The 23,758-nt window shown below is 44.0% G+C and overlaps 1 protein-coding gene across 12 annotated transcripts in view; it reads right to left on the reverse strand.

Moving 5' to 3' along the window:
- KIAA1217 (KIAA1217 ortholog) overlaps window positions 1–23,758 on the reverse strand; it is a 1,418,769-nt gene that overhangs the window by 119,197 nt on the left and 1,275,814 nt on the right. For all 12 annotated transcript variants that reach the window (XM_086941665.1, XM_086941664.1, XM_086941666.1 and 9 more), the window contains one exon: window positions 19,448–19,599. In XM_086941665.1, coding sequence (XP_086797791.1) covers window positions 19,448–19,599 — 152 coding nt within the window. The remainder of the gene's footprint in view (window positions 1–19,447; window positions 19,600–23,758) is intronic.

Genomic DNA, 23,758 nt, shown 5'->3' on the forward strand with positions numbered 1-23,758 from the left:
GATCTTCTATCCGCCAGTCATAAGCTGTAGGCATGGAGGGAGGGTAGTCTCGAAGGGGAGTGAGTAGCCCATTCAGACTTTCTGAAGAACCCACCTACCCAACGTGATGTTTTGCCAGTGGTGATGGCTGATCCTGCCACTAATTGGGCACCCATGATCTTGAAGGGCCAACTTAGGAGGGTTTGGAGGCTGAAGGGGCGGGGTGGCCGCCAAACCCACCGGTCGGAATGAGCAGCTCCCAGGGCCACACAGAGGTTGCAGAAATTACATAGCCTTAGGTCTGGGGTATGGCTGGCACCGATGAAAACCCCTTCCAAAGACATGAAAGCGGCAAAAAGCAGATGGAGGACGTGTGGCCATTGAGAGGTCCAAGTACTTGACTGTAGCCCATGAGTTCCATAAGTGCTCTAGGGCCATGCCTGCTTTGCCTCTGAAGAGATGGGTGCCATCAAAGGGCATGTCCACATGGGAAGCATTGACATCCTCAGAAAAGCCACAAGTTTTCAGCCAGGTGTGGCTTCAAACAGCCACCGTCGATGACATCACTCTGCCCAGTGAGGCAGCCTTGTGAAGTCCACAACTAATGGCGAACTGTGCCACATCTCTCCCATTTGATACTACTTTAAAGAGGATGGCTAGGGCCTCCTCCAGGACCTATGGCAACACTTGTGCAACCGTTTTCCACAAGGAGTGGGAGTAACGGCGCCAATAGGCCTGTGGTGTTCAGTGATTGCAATGTAAGCCTGGCAGAAGAAAACCTTTTCTTTTCCCAACTATCCAGCCTCTTGGATTCCCTACCCGGGGCTGCGGAAGGAAACGTGCCCTGACATGTAGAGGCTTAGACCACCAAGCCCTCTGGGTAGGGTGGTTGGTGAGAAAATGTGGGTCACCCGGTGCAGGGCGATGGTGGTGGGTAATTGTCCTATTCACAGGAGACCCTGAGCTGAGCTTGGACCAGGTTTGCGGTACGACATCAGTCAAGGCCTCATTGAAAAGCAGGAGGGGTTCCAAGGAGGAGACACCTGGCTGCAGGACCTCCATCAAGATGATGTCTCAACTTCCACCGAAGGGAGCTGAAGGTCCAGGACCTGGGCTGCCCTTCTCACCACCATAGCATATGAAGCTCCCTCCTCCATAGCCACAGTAGGGGGAGAAGCAGACCAGAACCTGGAGATGTATCCAGTCCACTGGCCTCACCCAATTCCTCATACCAGTCCATTTCGTATTGAGGCTGGTCTTGTAAAGGGTCCAACAACTCCTACCAATGTTCCTCCATTCCTAGCCCTTCAAAATAAGGCTGAGGTACATACCATGGACCCAAAGGCCCCATTGGCATCGGTAAGCGCCGATCTGGCTCTGGGTCATCGGGGCTAAGAATTGTGCTGGCGCCTGCAGCGTCAGAAGTCTCAGCGCGTGGCCAGGGAAGGTCATAGTGGCACGACCGGTGTCAATCGGATCCATTACCAGATCCATGGGGGGTCTTCGACGCGGGAGCGGAACCTGATGGTTTCCTGAAGGCATGCCGGGCGGTTAAGACCACGGAAATATGAAGCTTTGAGCTGGGCAGGGGTTGCTCCGGCTCCCAGGAAGGCAGGGAAGTACGGCGCCGGCACAGGCTCCACAGAACGAGGCCTCTAGCACCGAGGCTCCTCCGTCGGCCGATGGATGTGGAGAATTTAAAGCACGCTTCGACTTCTTGTGTTTCTTATACCTCCTACCTGATGGCTTTGAGTGGGAGGATGAGGACTTAGGACTCCTGAAGCAGTGCCTGGACCTTCCACTTGACCGGGAGCAAGAACGAGACCTCCAGAGGCGAACAACATGAATATGGGTCACAAGCAGCTTTTTGGACCACTCCCTCAAAGCTTTTGGAGCTATTGGCCAGGCTGTCAGGGCACAACTTTGAGTCGTGTTCGCACTCCAGGTACCAAAGACAAATCAGGTGTGGATCAGTCACTGACAGGGCACGGTGACAGGCGCCACATGATTTGAATCCAGAAGTTCTTCTTTGACATGTTGGAAAACCTACACACCAAACAATTTTATACAAATGTCGAAAAAAGCCTGCCAAAAAGTGAAAAAGGATAGCTCTCTTCACGGATCTGCTCAGGCTAGCGCAGAAAGAAAAGAATTGATATCAGAGCACTGAGGTAGTGCCTATATAGTTGACGCGGACGTCACAATAGCAGAGACAAAGCAGATGTCACGTGAAGCCGACCAATGCCACTTACCGATGCACAAGGATATATTTCAAAGAAAATTTCCGGATCCAGTTTGATGTCTGGGAAATTCAGAGGTAAGGAATGTGCGGCTAGGTGTCTCTATCAGATGTAGAGTGCAATGGTGTAAAGCGGCATAGAGTGTTGCAGAGTACAGTATAGAGTGCAGTGGTGCAGAGTAGTTGGCACAGAGGAGGCCTGGGCCGAGTTCGCGAAACTAAACTCTGCACTCTATGCCAAAGCACTCCACACCAGTGCACTTTACTCTGTACTGCTCAATGCCAATCCATCCTACACCACTCTACTCTACCACGCATCACTCTACTCTGAAACAATCTACCCTGCAACGCTACACTTGCCACTGCACTCTACTCTGCACCACTGCACTCTACACCACTCTTTCCTCTGTTCTGGGCCCTCTCACGCATGCACGCACTGAGTTATGCCAGACTTGACAACCACTAGCGCGCGCAGGCTTTGTGCACCACGAAAAATAAGCTGTCAGAAACATGATCCGCTACTACATGCTCTATAAAGATAAGAAATACCCTCACAACAGCCGAAAAGCAGACTATCCAGTCCGGATGGGCCGGACGAAAAGGAGAAAGGGCGGAAACCAAAAAGGCTCATTTCCAATCTGAGGCCACCGTTTTACATAAAGGATGATGCCAGCCAATTAAAATGAGGGGAGAAGCTTCAAGCCCCCTTCTGAAATCTCCTCATCCACAATATGACTGGCAGAGCGAGCAGCGCATACGCTAGGCGAGATCTAAAAAGAGCACGGAAACCACATCACAAATATCAACAAATCAAGACAAAAGCAGAAGGTCATAAAGCATTCAAGAAAAGTTGAAAAGGTATGTTAAACTTGGTCTTCTTAAATAAAAACACACTGATCCAGGCAGCGCCTAAATTGTAGAACAAATAAAATAAAGCCACACGGGATCAAACATATTGGTTGTTGCTGAATGCTGGAGTTGTTGAACATCAGCGCTGCCTAGTTTTGATTTCACCTATTGTCTTTTTTTCGCCAGCCTACACTTCCTGTCTCTATCTCTTCCGGATTCTTTTTTCATCGAGGATTTTGTGCCCATCACTCTTTTCCAATCTTTTGAGTCTATGTTCTTTCTCCCTATTTTCTCTCTTGTTCGGCAGTCAAAGTATGATGATGACATTTAAGTTCTAGCTCCCCAGAGAAGATTGCTGGTGCCGTTCAAAACAGCTCTATTTCTTCTCTACTTTAAAATGTTAGGAATGCAAAATAGGGGTTGCCTAGGAGCAGAGCAGCTTTTCGATCTGTTCTTTTTAAAGGTTATAGGAAGAAAAACATTTTAGCTATGTCTAAAGCGGTAGCATACCTCCGCTGTAGCTCTTGATGGACTTAAAACACCAATTAGCCCACAACTGTGGCATCTGTTCGTTTATTAAAGTTAACAAAGGTGCCTAACACAACAACATATACAAAGTAATATAACAGCACAAAACACACAAAAACAGAAGGCAAAAGAACAATCAGAGTCAATAGTACACTATCTGCATAAATACTGAAGAAAAACACCAAAAGGAAATACATAAGTAAAACTACAAAAGGATACAATGAATTTATTGCACCAGTAGGCGCGTGCACTGGGGAAAGCTCCAAGCAACCAACCGAAAAATGCTAATGCTCAAGTTATAGACTCAGGAAACTTGAACTACTAGTAACATATGGATGACTGTTCTCGTTTCTGGAAGGGCGATTTACCCCAGAATACTTCAGGTCAAATTTAAAAACAAGACGGTACAAAACTGCCTCGTTAGTCATCAGATTATGTGGCCACAATGTGCTCCGTTAATAGAGCTGTCAAGGTATCCATTTTAATGAGTGTGACCTAAGGTCAGTCTGACCTGTTTGCCTTTCGAGAGAATATCTGTGATGACTTTCAGCTGTCTTTAATTATGAAACGCAAGTATGTGAATGCCACTGCAGGGATAGTTAAAATGGACAGAGGACTGCAAGGGCACCTCTCATGTAGCTGAGAGCCATGGAAGTGTATAGCTTGGAGAAGTTCCCTATCCTATGCATGTGTGTTCAAAGGGTTAATTGACCTAGCAGCTGGAACTGTGCCTACATTTTAGCACAAGTATTTAAGCCTTAGCAAGACAGACTTTACGTTTGAGAGCTGAACATTTATTTAGGAATTTTACAACGCGCTGTGAGTCTCCTCACAGTTTTATCACTGCACTGAAATTGCATGAACACTAAACGCAATTGTGTAACACTTCTACACTGGTAAAATCATGTCATCTCTATTTCTAAAAGCTTCTAAAAAGATGCCTTAGGATTACGCAAGCTGCAGAACAATGGCAAAGTTGCCCCGATAATGCTATATCACTCAAATATGAGAACACTTAATTGGTTGCTAAAAGCCCCAAGAATTTTAGGACACTTGAGGCTAAACCACATAATATTTTTGGCTGGGATTATTATGGTGGTAGGTAAGCCACAGTTCGATACAAACACCTTTTGCCAGTGTAACATAAAAGCAGATTGTGAAGGTTGTCGTGTGTCAAGAATATTTGTGCCATAGGTAAGCAGTCTGAAGCTGAAGTATAATAACATCACAACAGCACAATGCTATATTACTACAACACACCACAATATCAATAATACAGCACACTAATGTAAAACTAACAAGAGCACAATACAAAGCACCAACACAATGCAAAAAAAACAATAACACTATGGCATTTTGAGTTGTGATTGTGTTGTGTTGCTGTGTGAAACATTGTTGTGCTTTTGTACAAATGCACAATTGTTTGATTGTAACTGTTGTGTGCCGGTGCTCTGTTGTGCCCTTTTTCTGTTGCTTCACTGTTTAGCATGTCTTGTGCCGTTGTGTTATTTTGTGCTGTTTTGGTTTCATTTTAGGATGATGTGTTTCTGTGGTGCGGTTTTGCTGTTTTGATTTATTAGTTTGCTTTTTGTTGTGGTAGAGCTGTGTTGGGTTATTTTTCCTGCTGTTGTGCTGCTTTCTTGCATTTTGCTTTTGCTGTTTTGTACTGTGATGTTTTTTATTTCTATGTTGATTATTTTGCTGTTTTGTGCCCTTCTGTGCGTTTGTTGTGTTGTTATTTTGCATTGTGTTATGTCACTGTTTGTATTCTGTAATTATTTTAAAGAGGTCAACGGATGCAGCTATGTTTCCAGCCAAAGGCAGAATATTATTTGAAAGTTCCAAGAGCAAACATTTTCCGACCTCAAGAACTACTGAGCCATAACCCGCCACCCCTTCACGGACAAAGTCAGAGAAAAGACCGTCAATACACAACTAACCAAATTCATCGAAGAAAACTCCATCCTGGACCCCTCCCATTCTGGATTCCACAACAACCGCAGCACCGAAACCGTCATACCCACAGCTACAGACAACACTTGTACCCTTCTCAACCAAGGACACACCGCGGCCCTGATCCTACTCGACCTCTCTGTAGCATTCAACATCGTCTCTCACCATACACTCACAGCCAGACTCCACAACGCCGGCATACAAGTAACCGCCCTTGACTGGATCAGCTTGTTCCTCATCAGCAGAACCCAAAGAGACAGACTACCACCCTTCCTCTCCGAACCCACAAAAATCAACTGCGGAGTGCACCAAGGATCATCGCTCAGCCATGCGCTCTTCAACATCTACATGGCCCCCCTTGCCGCCATCATCCGAAAGCACGGACTCAGCATAGTATCCTACGCCGACGACACCCAGCTCATCCTCTCCCTCACCAAGGACCCAATCACCACTGCCTGAAGCTCAACTCGGAGAAGACAGAAGACCTCATCCTCGGACCCTCCCTCTCGGCATGGGACGACACCAGGTGGCCCACCACCCTTAGCAGCCCCCCCCCCCCCCCCAGGAACCACACCCAAAACCGCAGCATCATACCCAACTCTTCCCTCTCCATGACCCGACAGGTCAATACCGTCACCTCCAGCTGCTTCAACACCCTCCGAGCATCCTCCGAAAGACTTTCAAGTGGATCTCTCACAAATCAGGGAAAGCCGTCACCCACGTGGTCATCACCAGCAGACTGGACTACGGCAACGCCCTCCATGCCGGGATCAACAAGTCTTTTATCCGAAAACTCCAGACCATACAGAACACAGCAGCCAGACTCATACTCAACATCCCTCGACACGAACACACCACCAAAACACCTACAAAACCTCCACCTGCTCCCCGTTGAGAAGAGTCATGTTCAAGATACTCACGCCTACAAATGCATCCATAACACCGGACCCCAATACCTCAATGAAAGAATCTCCCTCCACGCACCCAAAAGAAACCTCTGGTCCACCGACCTCGCCGAAATCCCACGCATCCGCAGAGCCAGAACAAGTGGAAGAACCTTCTCCTACGTTGTAGCCAAGACCTGGAACGAGCTCCTGCTCAACATCAGACGTGCCCCCTCCCTAAACATCTTCAGGAAGAAGCTCAAGACCAGGCTCTTCAACTGGACGGAGCTGCTTTACCCCCACGGCGAAGCTTGAATCCGGTCCAATGAAGGAATGGCTTGGCAGTTCGGGCTGGACTGTTCCCATGAGGCACAAGGTCAGACTGATTTGCATATGGCCATGTCTGAACTGGGGTGGCAGAGTGGGCTAAAGAACGGTGATAGATTAAACCCAGATCTGTTGACTGGGTGTGAGTGTTTGATTGGTTCAAATGCTCCGTCCATCACCAACCCCTTTTGTACCACTTTGTTCGCCATAAGTTGGCAGGGTATGCTCAGACGTGAGTCCCTTGATCACTTTGCCACTGTATTCAAGCAAGCCTGGCTGAAAACGGCTGTAATGCCAGAAACCGGTCCTAGGAAGCTTGAATCCGGTCCAGGGAAGGCATGGCTTGGCAGTTCGGGCTGGACTGTTCCCATGAGGCACAGGGTCAGACTGATTTGCATATGGCCATGTCTGAACTGGGATGGCAGAGTGGGCTAAATAACAGTGATGGATTAAACCCAGATCTGTTGACTAGGTGTGACTGTTTGATTGGTTCAGATGCTCCGTCCATCACCACCCCCTTTTGTTACCCCCACCACCATGAGACCCAACGGGTGAGTGGTGCCCTTATAATTCACCTGATTGAATTGAATTGGTGTGAACCACCAACTAAAACGGTAATATACTGCTGCTCCAGTTCTTCAACTATGTAAAACACCAGTCATCAGAAAACTGTTGCATTTGTTGACATATCTAAAGTAAACCGTTGTACATACCACAATAACTTATACAAAGCAAGCTAACACCACAAAACTTTGTAGGGAACAACACAACAAAACAGTCACATTGCAACAATGCATGATAAAAACACAGCAGTGCAAAAAAACAAAAGACATGAGCGGCACTACAAAATGCAACACCACAAATATGCACAATCATTCTTGTCCGACAGGACCCCGTCCAGAAACATGATTTCATATTACAGTGGTAAAATCAGTTTGAAACAAGCACTGCCGTAACTTATCACCAAGGGTATGAAATGGCGCCAGTCAAAAATGTCTTGTGACCCGGCCCCATGCCTTAAAGTACGAAATTTCAGTGATCACTTTATGTGGGCCGGCCTGGTCTCTAAAGACCAGAACACTAGAGAAGCAGACTCCTCTGGTGCACACCTAAGACACTCCTGTTCAAAACCCAGGACGTCTCTGGCTATCTCACGATTCAGAGGAGCACCACAACTGTCAAACTTTTGCAAATGGCTCCAGCATACCAATGGCACTCACCCTATTGATATCAAGGGACTAAAGAACCCTGATGCTTTCAGGAAAATATTGACGACCCAGTTAGACATGCTCAAAGCACCTGAATAACAGATTTATTCAGGCCTCTACAAATAAAATAAACTTAACCAAACGAATGAATACATTAGTTTAGGGTCTGTACCTGGGTAATCCCCTCTTGGTCTGCCTTTACATATTGGGCGTCCTGGTATGGGTTTAGAGGTCCCTGTCCAAATGCGCACCAGAGCCCCTGGCTACATCCACTCGCGTCGGATTCTCCTCCAAGCTGCAACTTTTCTGCGCTCTTTTGACGTGCATACATTCAAGCCTCATCTACATTGTGCGGAATACAATGGCAATCATAATAGTAGCAGGATGTGCAGTTTTTCTGCTGATCAGTTTACAAAAACTAATGTCAAAGTTTGCAAATATTTGAATTCCATTGAAAGTTTTGAAATAATGAGTTAAGTTCCCATCAGCAAATGTTAATAATGAGACACTGGCATTTCAGATTATATAGGCATGAATCCAGGACAAGAGAGGATGAACATGCCTGGTAGGTAAAAGACCTTGGACCTGTTTTTCTGCTGTCTCACTTACACACCTGAATGCACACAAGTGAAACCTAAACACCTTTCGACCTTTTGTTATACGAAAGGCTTCTGAAACCTACGCAGTCTGGACTGGAGCCATGTGAGCTCAACCATGTTGATTTAAACTTGAATAACTATTATTACCTGTCAAGAAGGCGGTAATAGTGGAAGAGGAGGCATTTTTTGCTGATACAAGTGCCACAGTTTCAGGTACCTTCATGCAATACTTTGAATAAAAATTATGTTCTATGGCCAAGTATTATAATACTTTCGAGAAAGAGGGCTCATACATGGTTGTTCACTGCTTGTCTAAAAAATAATCGCTTTTAATGATTAAAATGGCGTTGGATCATCATTTGTCTGGTTGTGTTAGTGTTATAGTTTACTCTAGATTAAAATTCAGCCACTTAAACGTTACAAAATGTTTAGAGCAAATCTGGGGGGTGGGGTGTCTCTCAAAGGAGTGTTGCTAATGTAATTAAGGGCGTGGCTATAAAACACATAAGTTAAAAAACTGTGCTTAGCATAGTGTGCCGCCCGACTTGTATTTTGCTGTTTCTGTCATTGCATCCAGATATATGATACAACAAGTAACATCATACGTACAACAAGTTAGGACTATTGGCTTTGTTAATGGTTGGTAGTTGCATAAGATAAATAAACAGCAACTATGGCTTGTATATAATATTGAAAAAGCTTCCACTGAAAGCCCTGGTGACAACACAACAATGTGCCTGCACCTGAGTTTCAAAAAGAGAAGGGAAATCCAGCGAGAAAATGACTCTGTTTATAGAATTTCCCTTCCCATACAACGCTCACCTGGCATGACGGCATGCCGTAACTTCTCCACTAGTGAGCAGTGAGCAGTGTGAGCACGCGCACATCGATGTGCCGGCTGTCACTGCAGTTCGGGAAAAAAATGGACCTCCTATGCCAGGGCACAAAACAGAGCCCGATAGAGACCTGTTTCGAGGCCCCTTTTAAAAAACTGCTGGTGCTCAGCACCATGAGACCCGGCAAACTTAAAGCCCTGCATGTGACACAGGAGAAAATGGTGGTCGGTCGCACGTTCAGCTTTCATGAACCATGCCACAGCAGCAGACAGCACTCTCGTCCACCTAAACTTTGCTTCCAACTCTAGTCTTATAAAATCAACAGGGAAGTAACTCTAAACCCTGAATCAGACTGGCTCTTTGAGATGCCAGTGGGAATCAGGATTAAAATCCACATACTTATAACATCCATTTTGTTTCTTTCAATGTATGCCTCCATATGCCCTGATCAGCTAAGGGAGCTCCTTCCAAATACCACTGGATGGCTTTTTTCCTGGTTAATTGCCTAAAAATGGGCAATTGCGAGTAAGTGCAAGGCATCCTGATCTCAAGACCAATATGTAAGGCACCCTATTCATATTGGAGACTAACTGCAGGAGCCGATCATGTAAAGCACCCTGATCACGTTGGAGGCCAACTGATGGAGACCAATCTGTAAGGCATCCTGGTCTCCACTGAATGTATATATTGTAACATGCAGCCAACAAAGCAGATACAAGCCTTCCAACACTAAGGTCTTAGGCAAACTTTTGACCTGGCAAATAGACCATACAACCCTAGGCTCCCATCTGGGAGTCAGACATCATTTCGGATATCTCTTACTTGGTATGTACTGGGCATTTGCGGTCATCCCTTGTCTTCAGGCCCTTGCTCAGTCGGTGGTTAGTGGGCTGTTCTCGGTACACACCTCATTTAATTCTGGTGCCCCCCCCCCCAAGAGTTGGCACTAGCGTACTGCTGATTACGTTCCAAGTGTTACTTTTTAGGTCTTGATTTTCTAAAGGGCAGTGTGGGCCAGCAGCCAAGATTTACAGCAGCAGGTGATGAGGACTTGGAACTCAGATATTGTATCCCTAAGTAGTCAACACTCAGTAAAAGTTACTGGTCAGTAATGCTTTATCTTCGAAAGAGTTTTGAGCCATTTTTAACACCAAAATGTGGAATAGCAAAACTACAATAAAACATACCTATTACTTTTTTCAAGCAGGATGCAACCCTAAACATATTTAACATGTTTATGTGAGTAATTCACTATAATTTATTTAGTATTGAGGTCTTTTGACAATTTACGTTTATAGGATAATCCTGAGCCTTTTTTGAATCTCGTTCTTCTACATGTTTTATTTACAGTGGATTTGCCTGACAAACACTAGTGCCCTGACCTCAAAGGAACTGTGTTATTGCCAGGGTCACTGGAATGATGCCTTTCTGTGGTTGTGGCCTTTTCCGCATAATTAAGGATTTGACACATAATCCAGGATGTGCTGCATAATAGCCAGATTTAAAAAAACTAAAATTTCTAGCTCAAACGGATCAAAACTTACTGAAACCAGGTGATATGCGTTCAAATGTGTTGGAAGACCCTTTGCAAAGGTTAAATAGTCCTTTTACAGTTGCATATTTATGTATTGGGTTGTTTAATTAGTAGTAATGAAGTGAAATATTTTCCCAGACATCATTACCATGTACAAAAATGTTAAAATAATGAAGTAATACTATCAAGAAATGTACTGCATTATGCCGCATAATGTGGCTTTTCTTGCTGCATAATTTAGTCAACCCTGCCGCATAATTTGGTGCAGTCTTGCCACGTAATTCCAGTGGACATGGTTATTGATTACAAATGTCGTTATACCTTTGTATGTGTTGAGTTAGAAATAAAATTGTTATTTTTCTTATAAAAATTAGTATTTAACTGGACATTCATTTATTGACAGCACCATATGCACTTTGAGTTATGAGTGGTGTTTACTTATCTGTATCTACACGTCCCCCTCTCCCCCGAGTATTCCTTTGACAGTTCATCCACAGCTACCACTGAGATTCAAGTGCAGAACAGGAATTTAGCCTAGTTGCCCATAATCCATAGTAGGACATCAGAAGTAAACGGCCTAGCCACCACGCCCCTGCGAACCCCAAGGACCTCTGAAAGGGGTTCTGACAAGGATACAGTGTGGGTATCAAGTATACTGGAATTATGGCAATTAAGATTTTTTTGGGGGTATCTGACAGATTGACAATCTGTCTCCAGTGGCCAGTAGAGTTTGAGAGGGGAGGATAGTCGTTTTCAAAAGGGGTATATATACACGATGGTGGCTTATGAAAAACAAAACTAATGGAGTTAAAAAATGTATATGTAGTCTTTCGATTATCTTTCTGATGACACTGCAGTCACGAAGAACTTTGGTTTTAAGAAGTGGAGATGGGTGTGAGGCTTAATCTGTGGTTGCACATTCAGTGTGGGATGGTTTCACATTCTGCTGGCTTTCATCAAGGATTGAGCTTAGGTTGCAAATATTAATTTAAAAAATGGAGGGAGCATTTGCATAGTGCTTAGGATTCCTTGTCTAGGTATGGTGCAGTCTGTGTCACAGTTTTGGTCAGGGCATGGACCATCATTGACAAATGTCAATGGTAATAGCATTATATGCCCAGTATCCCCTCAATAACATCACAGGAACGTTTTTGAAGGACTTTAGCTTTCAATGTCACTCATGTCCTCATACCAGGACTTTTTATGCAGGTCCTGGAGGAGTGCATTTTTCCTGCCACCAAGTTTTACACAAGGGCACCCATCAGGACATTGCGCAGCAGTGTGTGTGTTGAGGTCACTGAGAGGCAGGACTATGGGGGATAAAGTGCGTGCTCTAAAGCAGCATATCCTCGCCAACACCCGCTGTCACAATATAGGATGACACGCTGTGACTAAGACCCGAAAATTTGAGCAAGAGGCCAAAGTGACAACGTGTAACTCAACCTTATTGGGGGATCTTCAATAGATTCACACTGGGGCAGCACTCCACCCTGTGTCCTCAATGGCGTGTTATGAGGTGTGCGTCTCACCTAGTGCTACATTCTCACCCGGGGTACCAGTCATCTAACCTGACTCGAGCTGGTACTATAGCAGCTCTGGAGAGGACTTACTGTCTATACTTTGAAAAGGCTGTGGTGCGCTGGAGACACGTTAGCCTTGTGGAACAGGACACAATGGCCAGAACTGCCTTTTCCACCTCTCGAGGTCTGGGAGAGTAGAAGCGATGTTGACCAAGTTGTAAGTTCCAAATGCTAGAAACACGAACTTGCAGGCAAACACACAGAGCTGTACAATATACCCCCTCGCACAGATTGCACACCACTAACCAGTCAGAGCAAGGAACTCAATACAGATCCAGGGCCCTGATTTGTACCAGGTTTTAGGAGAGCGGCATTAGTTGAACTCCAATAAATCTTAAGGGAAATCATTTATCAGAGAAATCAGAGTTATCTTGAAAATCTGCCAAAAATGTTGCTCCACTGTATATACCTTGGACCTCCCGGATCCAGATGCATATCTTTTGGAAGTAACAGGAGACGTGAGGGAAAACTACATGAAGGAACCAAACAAGGCATAAGGGAGTAAGGAAACAAACCAAAGGAGACTCAGTTATTTTCGCTTTCTGACCTTTACAAATAGACGCTGTTTAAAAGAATGTGTTAGAAGTAATTTGCACCTCTATATGTTTACCACTGTATCCCCTGCTCGATCTTGCCAATCTCTATTAATGCTTCCGCCCTGACCACAGAGGATTCAGTACTTTCCACGAAAAACAACGTCGGCCATGCAGCTAGTCAAGAAAATATTACAGGACATAGTTTAAGCTTAAGAAAAACACAATTCAAATCCAGAAAGAATATTGAAGTACAGAGAAAAACATACAGAGCATGGGAAGCAGCAGAGGAAATCAAAATAGGTTTGAGGAATGTGGAACAGAAAAGTAAGCACTGGCGCCCATTGGTTTAGGGACCATGATAGTGATCTCCCATTACCTATCATTTCACTGCTTTACACAGCTTTCAAAGCTTTAGAAAATATATCTTTTTGGGTTAAAGCCTTATCTGCAATAGTTTCCAGGTGCTTGTGGTTCCATCACTGGCATCAGTGGGAGTAAAATAAATCTCAAAATAAAAGACACTAAATCTACATAACTTTAGTGATCCTTTATTTTTGTATTTCTTTGTATATTTAGGGTTTGGGTTCTGTGGACTGTTGGGTAAAGAGAAGATAAATAGTATTCATCCAAAGAAAGTAAAGAATTGATACCTTAATACGACTAACAAAGTCATTTATTTGTTAGCTTTCATGAAACAACTTCACTTGTTCAAGCAGTAATCAATGTACATTTGAAAGAAACATTAGAAGGTTTTGTTCCCCAAGGCAGGTATCTCATCTTCCGCCCTTTTACGTTAAGGAATGCCAGTCTTGAATGAAGGTTGCACTGGTAGCCAGAATTTCCGCTATTGAACTCACAATGCTAAACAAGAATATATGGGGCAGATTTACAAGCCCCTTGCGCCTCTTTTGCGCTGCCGTTGCCTCACTTTTGTAACACAGCGGTGGCGCAAAAGATGCGCCTTGGTGCGGGCTATTTACAACGTGACGCATCTGGGAGATGCGTCACTTTGTAAAGCCCTGCGCCTTAAGGAGGCGTTCCGGTGCAGGGGGGGGCGTTCCGGCGCAAGAACGCCTCCTAAAAGCGGCTGAGTGAAATCTACAAGATTTCACTCAGTCACTTTTAGGCCAATGCTACGTCAAAACCCTGCGCCTGCTTGAAGCAGGCGTACGGCTTAACGCAGCATTAGTAGAATGGGCCCCCCCGAGCATTGCTGGAGCTGCGTCGCGCATGCGACGCAACTCCAGCAATGCGACACCTTTACGGCACAGATGCGTGACACATCTGTGCTGTTTTTGCCCCATGATGCGCCGCATTGTAAATGCGGCGCATCATGGGTGGCGGAGGCATGGCGCACAATTACTGGTGCATCCCTGCTAATTTGCAGGGATGCGCCAGTAATTGTAAATATGCCCCTATGTACGCACTGACTATTTTATATTTGCTGCACCGAAACAACCCATCAGTCTCTGCAGCAATGTTTTAGTTCTTCTGAACAAAAACAAAGCAACTTGCAGTAACACTGATTCAACAAAATGTAAAGTATAGCACACACTGGAACTTTAATAATGCTCGTTTTATGCAAGGTCTGTTGTGTGCTGTGGTGTGGTTTAAGTTTGGACCATTTCAGGCATAGAGGAGGAGGCTCACAAACTTCAGGTAGCCGTTCCACTTTTTAGTGACTGGTATGGATGGGGCGGAGTCAGCCATGTCCCTTGGAGGTGTTTCTGGGACGGTATGCAGTCTGTATCAGAGATACAATTACACGCTGAGGAGATTTTCTTTAGCACCAATGTGCTTCCTCTCAGCCAAGCTAGAGCGAAACACATTTGATGGCTATATTTGGGTTAACCATGTGGTATTGATCGTACAGTCTAAGTAGATGGTGGCTATGATCGATGAACATGTGAAAGTTTAACATGTTCTGTACAGCAGGCGACATTTTAAGCGCAAACAAAAAAAAATTACCAAACAGATTTTAAAAAAACACAAACTCTGCGATCTTAACCTGTTACTTAAATTGAAAACTATTTCCAACTGAGGAACAGTTCAGCCTCCTAATTATGCGCTTGGAGATATTTTTATGCAGTCTTAGATGACCAGCTAGGTCTAATTTAGCAGTGGTTTTCTATTCTCTCAGCTGATCCTAAGCAGCCCACTCCTAATTCTTTCTTTTTACTGTGCATATATGAATTGCTGGGCGCAAAAGGGAAAAGTTGCTTCTAAAGGGCAGTGTGAATACTTTGAGAAAAGAAACACTACTGACGTCAGGCCTGAGCACAGAGCCTTGTGTAGCTATGCAATTATTTCTGGATTAGCTCACCATCTAGGGGGGTTAATCTCTAAATGCACCATTTGCTCGAATTTTCTCTCCTTCAAGATGGACGTGCTGGCGACACCCACGGCATCAGCAGGAAGCCATGAAACCACATTTAAAGGTCGAACATTTCCAAGAGTAATGGGCGCCCAAGATGATCCGAGCTTCCGCTGACATGCATTCTGGCCTTCCCGTGGCATTCTCGCGTGATTTAATTTTCTAATTACAAGAGGCGGCTGCCAAGTGCGCAAGATTTCATACAGTTGCAGTTTTAAAGCTCTGCTTAAAGCCCATTTGAATTTCTAAAATAGGTTTTGTCTCAAGCCAACTCCATACACATTTCTTATGACAGCAGTACTTCATCACAACCAAAATGTGCTAATCAAGTTTCCTGCTTTGCAGATCACTAAACAGAGGGTTTGCTAAACTACCATGTATGCGACTGTGACACCACGAAATGAATATGTTTACAATAATCTGCTGAAAAAGTGCTCATTGGGTGGCATTATACACACAGGGCGAGTCTCCCTTTACAGTACAGAGCTGCCATTTATTGAGACAACCAACAACAAAGAGAAGCACAGGATGAGAGAGAGACTGAGAAAACAATGTAGAGAAAGAGTCGGTAGAGAGAAATTAGCAAATAGAGACATCTGATGGCGACTGTTCATGATGGTTCAGCATTAATGCAGCATGTAAGAACCAAGGGCTATGTTTACTGTTTCAGTAGTTAAGAAACAAGGGTACCCCATAAAGTGAACCTGGGGTTGTAGTGTATTTTTGAGAAAACAATGGTTCGGGGGTGGCCTCAATAGGTCCTGAACAACAAACTTTAGTCTAGTATTGAACTATTTTTTGGGGGTGGCCTAAGTAGGTCCTGAACAACAAGCTTTAGTTTAGTATTGAGTCAATCTTTGGAGCAAGGCGTGTAGGGTGCATGTGAAAGAATATTTATTTCATATTTTCACATGTAAAGATACGTTCAGGTGCTCACATGAGTGACAGGGTGCATAACATGACTTGAGTGAACAAAGTGAAAATATACGAAATGTCACATATAAACAACAAGGTATGATCCACAAAGCTATATACAATGGAGTGGAGGATTTTCCTATGGTGGGTCGACGACGTTTCGATCTTTCATCATCATCATCAGGACAGGGTGAGCTTCCTGAAATTAGTCACTCTAAAAAGGTCCAGCTAGGGGATCCTTTTGTCTGCGGTTATCTGTCTTAGATGCAGTCAGAGAAGGGATACGAGACTGAGACTGTAGGGGGTTGGTCTGGTGTAAATCTCTTAGTGATTCACGGTCTGGTCTTATTTTCATGGTAGTTGAAGGTTATAATAATAGTGTCCGTGGTGCTTTTAGTATTTATCCTGGTACCACGACCACTTTGGTACACTGGCTCCCGCCTGGAGCTGGAGACAGTGTCAGTGTTATTTATGTCGTGGTGCTTGCTTTATTTTAGCTAGCAGCAGAGTACAAAGTTCCCCAGGGGGCGTTTCACAGTGTGGAGCGAGGAGTTGGTATTATAAATACCGTGGCTGCAAAGAAGGGTTCCCTAGTCGGAACTTAGAGAGCCTCACACACCCAAGGTAATAAGCGTGAAACACACCCTTACTCGAGGGTGTCCGGTGTCATCATCGGCTCCCTGCCCCTCGTCAGACCGGCGTTGCAATGTCCGACGGAGTCCCCCAAGGGTACTCTTTTGACGGGGTTCTTTTAGTTCCTTGCCAATGGTGGATGTGGGTGAGGATGAGGAAGGTGTAGTCAGTGCAATGGTGAGTGAAGGTGATAAAAAAGGTAATCAGTCCACTAGCAACTTTAATAACGTGGCTGATTCCTTAGTTAAAAGGGGTGGGAGGGGAGTTTAGAGACCGTAAAAGTGTACAGAACAATAACTCTACCCCCTAGTGTGGTCAACATGTTTCTCGCCGAGAGGCGATTCGTCAGGACCTAAAAATAAAGTACTACACAAAAAAAAAGGTGGGCTCAATGCTCAATCTATATGAAGAAAGCAAATACAACCTCGCTGGGTCGGAGGACAAGAGGGCCAAGGGGTCCTGCTCTATTTAGGCGACCTAGAGGTAGGGGAACAAAAATTATAAAAAACAGAAAGAACAGCTCAAGTCAAATGCAACATAGTGACTCAATGCTCAAATCGTGCAGCGTGACTTCTTGTGACACACGCTCCACACTGTGAGAAGTGAAGGGGGTGGTGTGAAAGGGAACACACATTGAACCGGGCATTTAGGTGCAACGTCCCTTTTATGTCATACACCACTCAAATGTCACAATAGGGAAATTTCTATTGTGTGTTTAAGAAATATCTGTGGTATACAGCCGAAGCATTCGAAATAGCAACCCATCCATCAGGAAACAACAACAGGCGTGCAGCAATAGTCATGTTCTTACCCTAAGGGGATTAAGACTAGGCCCCGCAGCATGCTCCCGTGAGGCCAGCGTAATAAGGTTCAGTACACCTATTGGATGTGAGAAATTGGTAGCTGGTAACTCAGACAGGTGAGGGAGATGTAAATGTTGGTACACTAAGCAGCAGCAATAGCGACCCCAGGTGGAGTGTAGAACCTGCTCCCAGTAGCAATTAATAATCGGGACAGGTAGGGAAAGATGCTGGGCGGGATAGTGCCCATTTACTATGGATCCCTGTGCAACAGTACTGGTCATGTGATGTAGGATGCGTGTCACTCACGCCACTCCTATCTATTGACATAGGCGACAGGGAGGCACTCGGGGTACAGCCCTCAGCTTGCTTTATTTTATCTTGGTGGCACAACCACTGTGGCAATCCGGGTCCCGCCGGGAGTTAATCGCCGCGGTCCGCAGCTTTATTTGGGTATTTTCCTGCCTCGCTGCTCATGCGTAAAAATGTTTACTGTTTCAGGCAACACAGGGCAGCAAAAGTTGCTGTGCTTCGTGAAGTGCATTATGCGTGTGCTGCATTATGCAGCACACATAGAAACATCAAACCGTCATGAATGATTGTTTAAGTGCAGGAAGTTGTCCTTTCCTGCATATAAACAATCATTTAAAAAATGCTGATTGGCAACTTCTATGTGTGCTGCACAATGCAGCACACATAGAAGTTACAATTCACTATTGTAGGCTGTTTATGTGCAGGAAGGGACACCTTCCTGCACATAAACAATCATTCCCCAAAATGCAGATACCTTTGCATTATGGAGCAAAGGTGCCTGCGTTGGTGCTAGGGGAAATGAAGGGGTGCGCTGCATTCTTGTGAATATGGCGCATCCCTGCATTTTCAGAATGGCAGAGTGTGGCGTTAGCAGTGTTTGCTTAACGCCACGTTTCCCCATTCTCTTGTAAATATGCCCCTTAGTTCTTGACCGCTTTTATAGTACAAAAAACCCTAATGAATAGGAGAAGCACCTAAGACCAGATTTATCAACAATTTGCACTGGTGCAAAGTCACTAAAAGTGACGTAAACCAGAACGCACGGCTTATTTGAGATTTACTTTGCAGCCCAAAACTTGTGATGGAAAGTTGTCGGAAAGTAACACTATGCCCTATTTTGTATCAGGAGGGCATCTCATTGGTAAAGCATAGGCATTCCCATGTAACCAGCTAAGGATTTTGCTAAAAAGCCTTAGCTGTTATCATTTGTAGACAGGACCTTGTGCAAAAAAAACAAAAGTGCATCCTAGAGGCAGGTGTAAAGAAGGAGAAAAGTTTATTTTTCTACAAACATTTCTAACTTTGCCTTTATGCTGTACTGTACTAAACACATACAAAGTGGGAAACGTTTAAAAGTAAATCTAAGCATAGTATGCTGTACTTGAACAGTACTCTCCCAGCACAACATCTATAGTAGACATATGCACAAGAAAGTTGTGTGCGCGGTGAAGGCAGCCAAACTATGCACCAGAGCTTGGGAAGAGAAAAGCATCTCAATATCTTAGTAGATGTAGTGCTGTTCTCATCTCCTACTAGCCATGAGATAATAGTAAATCTACTGCTTACCATTTAGAGTAGTTCCCAAGGAAAGGTTTAGATTATGAAACATACTAAGTAAGATGTACTAAAATGTAACATACCTGTAGCTGTTTCATCTTATGCAGCTGGAGTTTTAGGTCAGACACATTTCGCCTCATGTCGTGTAGGCTAATTTGCAGGGCCATAGAGCTAGCAGGATGTAAGTGATTGACAATGGTCGTGGATTCTATAATTGTTGACGAATTCTTCCCTCCTGAAACAAGATATTTATGAATGAAATATACACCAAAAAATCTTTGTTTAGAAATAATTGAAATACTCGGGCAGATTTACAAGCCCCTTTCGCTGCCAGTACGTCACTTTTAAAGTCACAATGACAGCGCATTTCCCTGCCTCATATTTACAAGGACAGGAAAAGCCACCCTGCGTGGCTTTTCCTGTCCTTGTAAATATGGCCCCTTTACACGCAGCACTTTGCGTGAAAGGGGCGTTCCATGGGTGTTGCTGTGGGTGTTCCCACGCAACACCCATGGAACCAGACACATTTCCAGATTTACGAGAAATCGTAAACCTGGAAATGCGTCAGTTTGCTACGCCACCCTATGGGTGGCATAGCCAGGCGCAAAGAGAAATGTTTTAAGTTCTCCTCGTTTTTTCCTCTTTCAAAGCGTGCTGCATTCTACAGCACGCATTTAAAGAGGAAAATGCCTGTAGTGATTGTTTTTGTGAAGGAAGGTAACCCTTCCTGCACAAAAACAATCTCCCCATGGCACAGGAATCCTTGCACCATGGTGCAAGGGTTCCTGCGCCGGAGCATGGCAGCCGTTTGTGCGCCAGCGCAGGGAAGAGCAGAGGAATGTGACATATCGTTGTAGATATGTCGCATTCCTGTGCTCTGAAAGTGCCTGCAGCGGGCGCACCGAAAGGGCTTGCGGTGACGCGCTGTGACACTTTCTTGTAGATCTGCCCCAAAGTATCTGGATCATTTGTAATTTGTTTCGACATTATTCACACAACACAATTCTTCACAGACACGTACTTTTTGTTCAAAGTGAATAGAAATTTGGTATTGATTCTGTATTACTAATTAAACTTTAAGATAATTAGTTTACGTCTGTGCACTGATGTCTACAGAAAACCAAAAAATAGTTTTGCGTTATAAGTAATCATGCAACCTCATTCATAAAGACAAATTAATTTAGGTATGCAGAGTTGCACCTACTACGTTGGTCCTCAATTTGCTTTTTTTAATATGAAATCACAAAATTCGAAAGAGACACAATCGTAAATCTATGATTTTTATAATGTTTCAAGAGTAAACCTCCTGCCCTACACCCACACCAACAAGATTATCAGTTTCCAGAAAATCACAGAGTATGTGATATGCACTTTTTAAACACTTTTTCTGAACAGCAAAAATATTTTAGTGGTAAAACTTTTTTCCTCCCCTAAAACACCATGAAATGAAGATGTCCCATTCAATTTCTCACATATTATGTTTATTTACGACTAACTTTCTGTTTTAATTTTATTTTGTGTGTTTCAGTGTGCAAAAGCCATGTAATTATCTGTACGTACTCACCAAATTTCAAGCGATTTTGTGTAGCCAGCCTGCCAACACACTCCTATCCTCCCTTTTTCCATCCTAACAATGGCTTAGTCGAGATAGAAGTGAACTATTCACAATCATAACAAGGATTTCAGTATGGAACCCTGTTCTTAAAACATGAATGCGACACCTCCAGGCATAATGCACTTTGCGGCTTGGCGCTAAAGTCAGTAACGTGACGGCCAGAGCTGATTTTGAATCACTTTTCTATTACCAAAAGCCTGGCTTAATATGGTTGCTCCACCCAGAGATTTGTAAACAGTGAACATGGCGCACAGTAAATCTATTCAATGTTTAGGTTTGAAGTGTAATTACCATTCAAGGCAAATATAGGGCATTCTTCACATACCCTTGGGGCTATATTTCAGCACCCTTCAGCCATGGGCCTAGTTGGCTCAAGAATCTGCAATAGACTTGAGATATTGTTAAAAAGAGAACTTTAATCTCCTATTCTTTCAATTGGCTGCTTAGGCGTTCTGCCTCCATTGGATTGCATTTGAGACTATTTTACATCTGAAAACTGCACTAGGCATTTACTATAGCTTTGATCAGCAGCCGTTAAGAGCGTCAAATCTGTTGGCTTTGCCAGTGATTGTTCATTTTTTGGCCACTGAAATATTATTTCTAATTTTAAGTGGTAGATAGTCGCTAAATATTTTTACATCGCCAAACTTGTTCTGTGCCACAAAAATGCTTGAAAAGGTTAGCAGTTTTTGCACTGTCTTAGTTTTGCATTTGGCCATGACTGTTTCAGATAGATTGTTTTTTTTCTAAAGCTAAGAAAATGTGCAGGCAATGATGACGGGCCCGCCAAACCACAGCCGGGTCATGGATGAAGGACTTTTCATTTGCAGAACTAAAAAGAAAGGCAGTACTATCCAGCCCGTCAGCCGAAGTACCGTCATACCCGACCGAACCCATCAACAGAAGCAATCATGGCTTGCAAACACAAAATGGAGCAGAACCACGTTGAAAACTCAGCAATAGCGATGAGGAAATGCTCTTCTCAGGTGACAAGAGAAAGTTTACTCCATCAAAGATTCGCTTTTTACTTTTTTCACGTGAAACTCTATTCAGAAGACCAAAGTGTAATAACAGCTACCTTCCTGCCTATGGCCAGATCACTGCATTGCAGGAGCCCAAATTGCACTGCTTGCAAGAAGCAGCTCATGACCCAGCAGTAAATAGCTGGTGTTAAATCCTCTGCTGTACATTCACAAGGACAGTAGGAAGCACCACCAATGAGGATTAGTAAACCATCCCAAAACTAAGCTACTTCTAATTGGGCACCAACTATGGTTTGTGGGTAGAGGCTTTTTTTAAACAAAAATGCTCTCCACATGAAGGACAGAGTAATTCTTTACTAAATTAATTTCACCATGAGGCTTTAGGTGTTTAAGGACCTTGGGGCATATTATCAAGGGGGTTTATCTCCGCTTTTTTGGCTTTAAAAGCCAAGAAAGCGGAGATAAAATTATCTCCCTATTACCTAGCTGTCACTAACACCAGTTAGCGACAGCTAGTAGGAGATAGCGACCATCTTGGGCCCCACTTTGCATGTCAGTGATATTTATCACTAATGACATGCAAAGTGGGCGTGCCAAGATGTTAGCGACTGGAAACAGTCGCTAATATCGCTATCTCCTATTACCAACTTTTGGAGATATTCGCGCTAAGCGCCAATATCTCTAAAAGCTAACACCTGCCCTGAGCAGTTCTTAGCCATGTTATCCAATGGGAGGTGGATAACATGGCTAAGAGCATTAGCTCGCTAATGCATGAATATAGCTGACTTTTCAGCGATATTCATGCATTGCGGCGATTTTTATCGCATTTGCGATAAACCTTGTTAATACCAAGGTTTATTTGCGGTAAAAATCGCCGCAGCTCAGCGGTAAATTTTTGTCTCTAACCAAGCAATAGCGATAATTATCGCTATTGCTTGGTAATATGCCCCCTTGTTAGTTCCTGAATTGTGTACATTTATAAAATGTGTAGCTCTTCAAGCTACCTCAGAACCAAATGAGGTGGAAGACAGGCTTTAATTTTTTCGATAGCTCCTGAAACAAGTTGCATGTGCTGTTGCTTGTAAATGCTTAAGATGGTACCTTAAAGAAAACTACAGCTGCCGGGCATCATTACAGGAAACAGACTATGACTTACTTCATTGGAAGTGTCGTCTCTGCTACATGTGCACTCTAGCTATGGAAACCTTGTGGGTTCTTCCTGATCTGCACCAACTCTGCCTATTTTGTTCACCTTTCTGTGGTGCAAGCATTGCTTGTTGACTACCAGGGAGCAAAAACACTTCGGAATGATTCTTTTTATGGCCTTGGTCCCAGATCTAGCCTTCTTTCAATCTATTGACTTTGGGTACAATACCGATGTGATGAAAATTATTATATTCATTCGATTTTAGTCTGTTTTTCTTTTTCCGTTTTCAGAACACGCAGGACAGTATGGTACTGTAGTCTATAATTTGAAACCATTTAAGAAAACTTTGTATGAATTACCTAGAGCCCCTATCAAGTCGTTATGATGAAGTAAGAGATCGTTTGCTGGAATTGATAGTGTGCTTGTATGGTGATGCAAGTGATCCTTTGCTGGAATCCCCAGAGGGTTTGTATTATGATGCAAATGATCCTTCCATGGAATAACTAGAGTATTTGTATGATGATGGAACCTTCTGGTGTAGGTAACCTAGCAACTATCCAAGTACTGTGTTTTGCAATGATCCAAGGATGAGGCCAATGTGTCAAAAGTAATACTAGGCTTATATCCACCCAGAAGCAGTGGAAAGGTT

This window comes from Lissotriton vulgaris, chromosome 10 (genome assembly GCF_964263255.1).
Source record: "Lissotriton vulgaris chromosome 10, aLisVul1.2, whole genome shotgun sequence".
NCBI lineage: Eukaryota > Metazoa > Chordata > Amphibia > Caudata > Salamandridae > Lissotriton > Lissotriton vulgaris.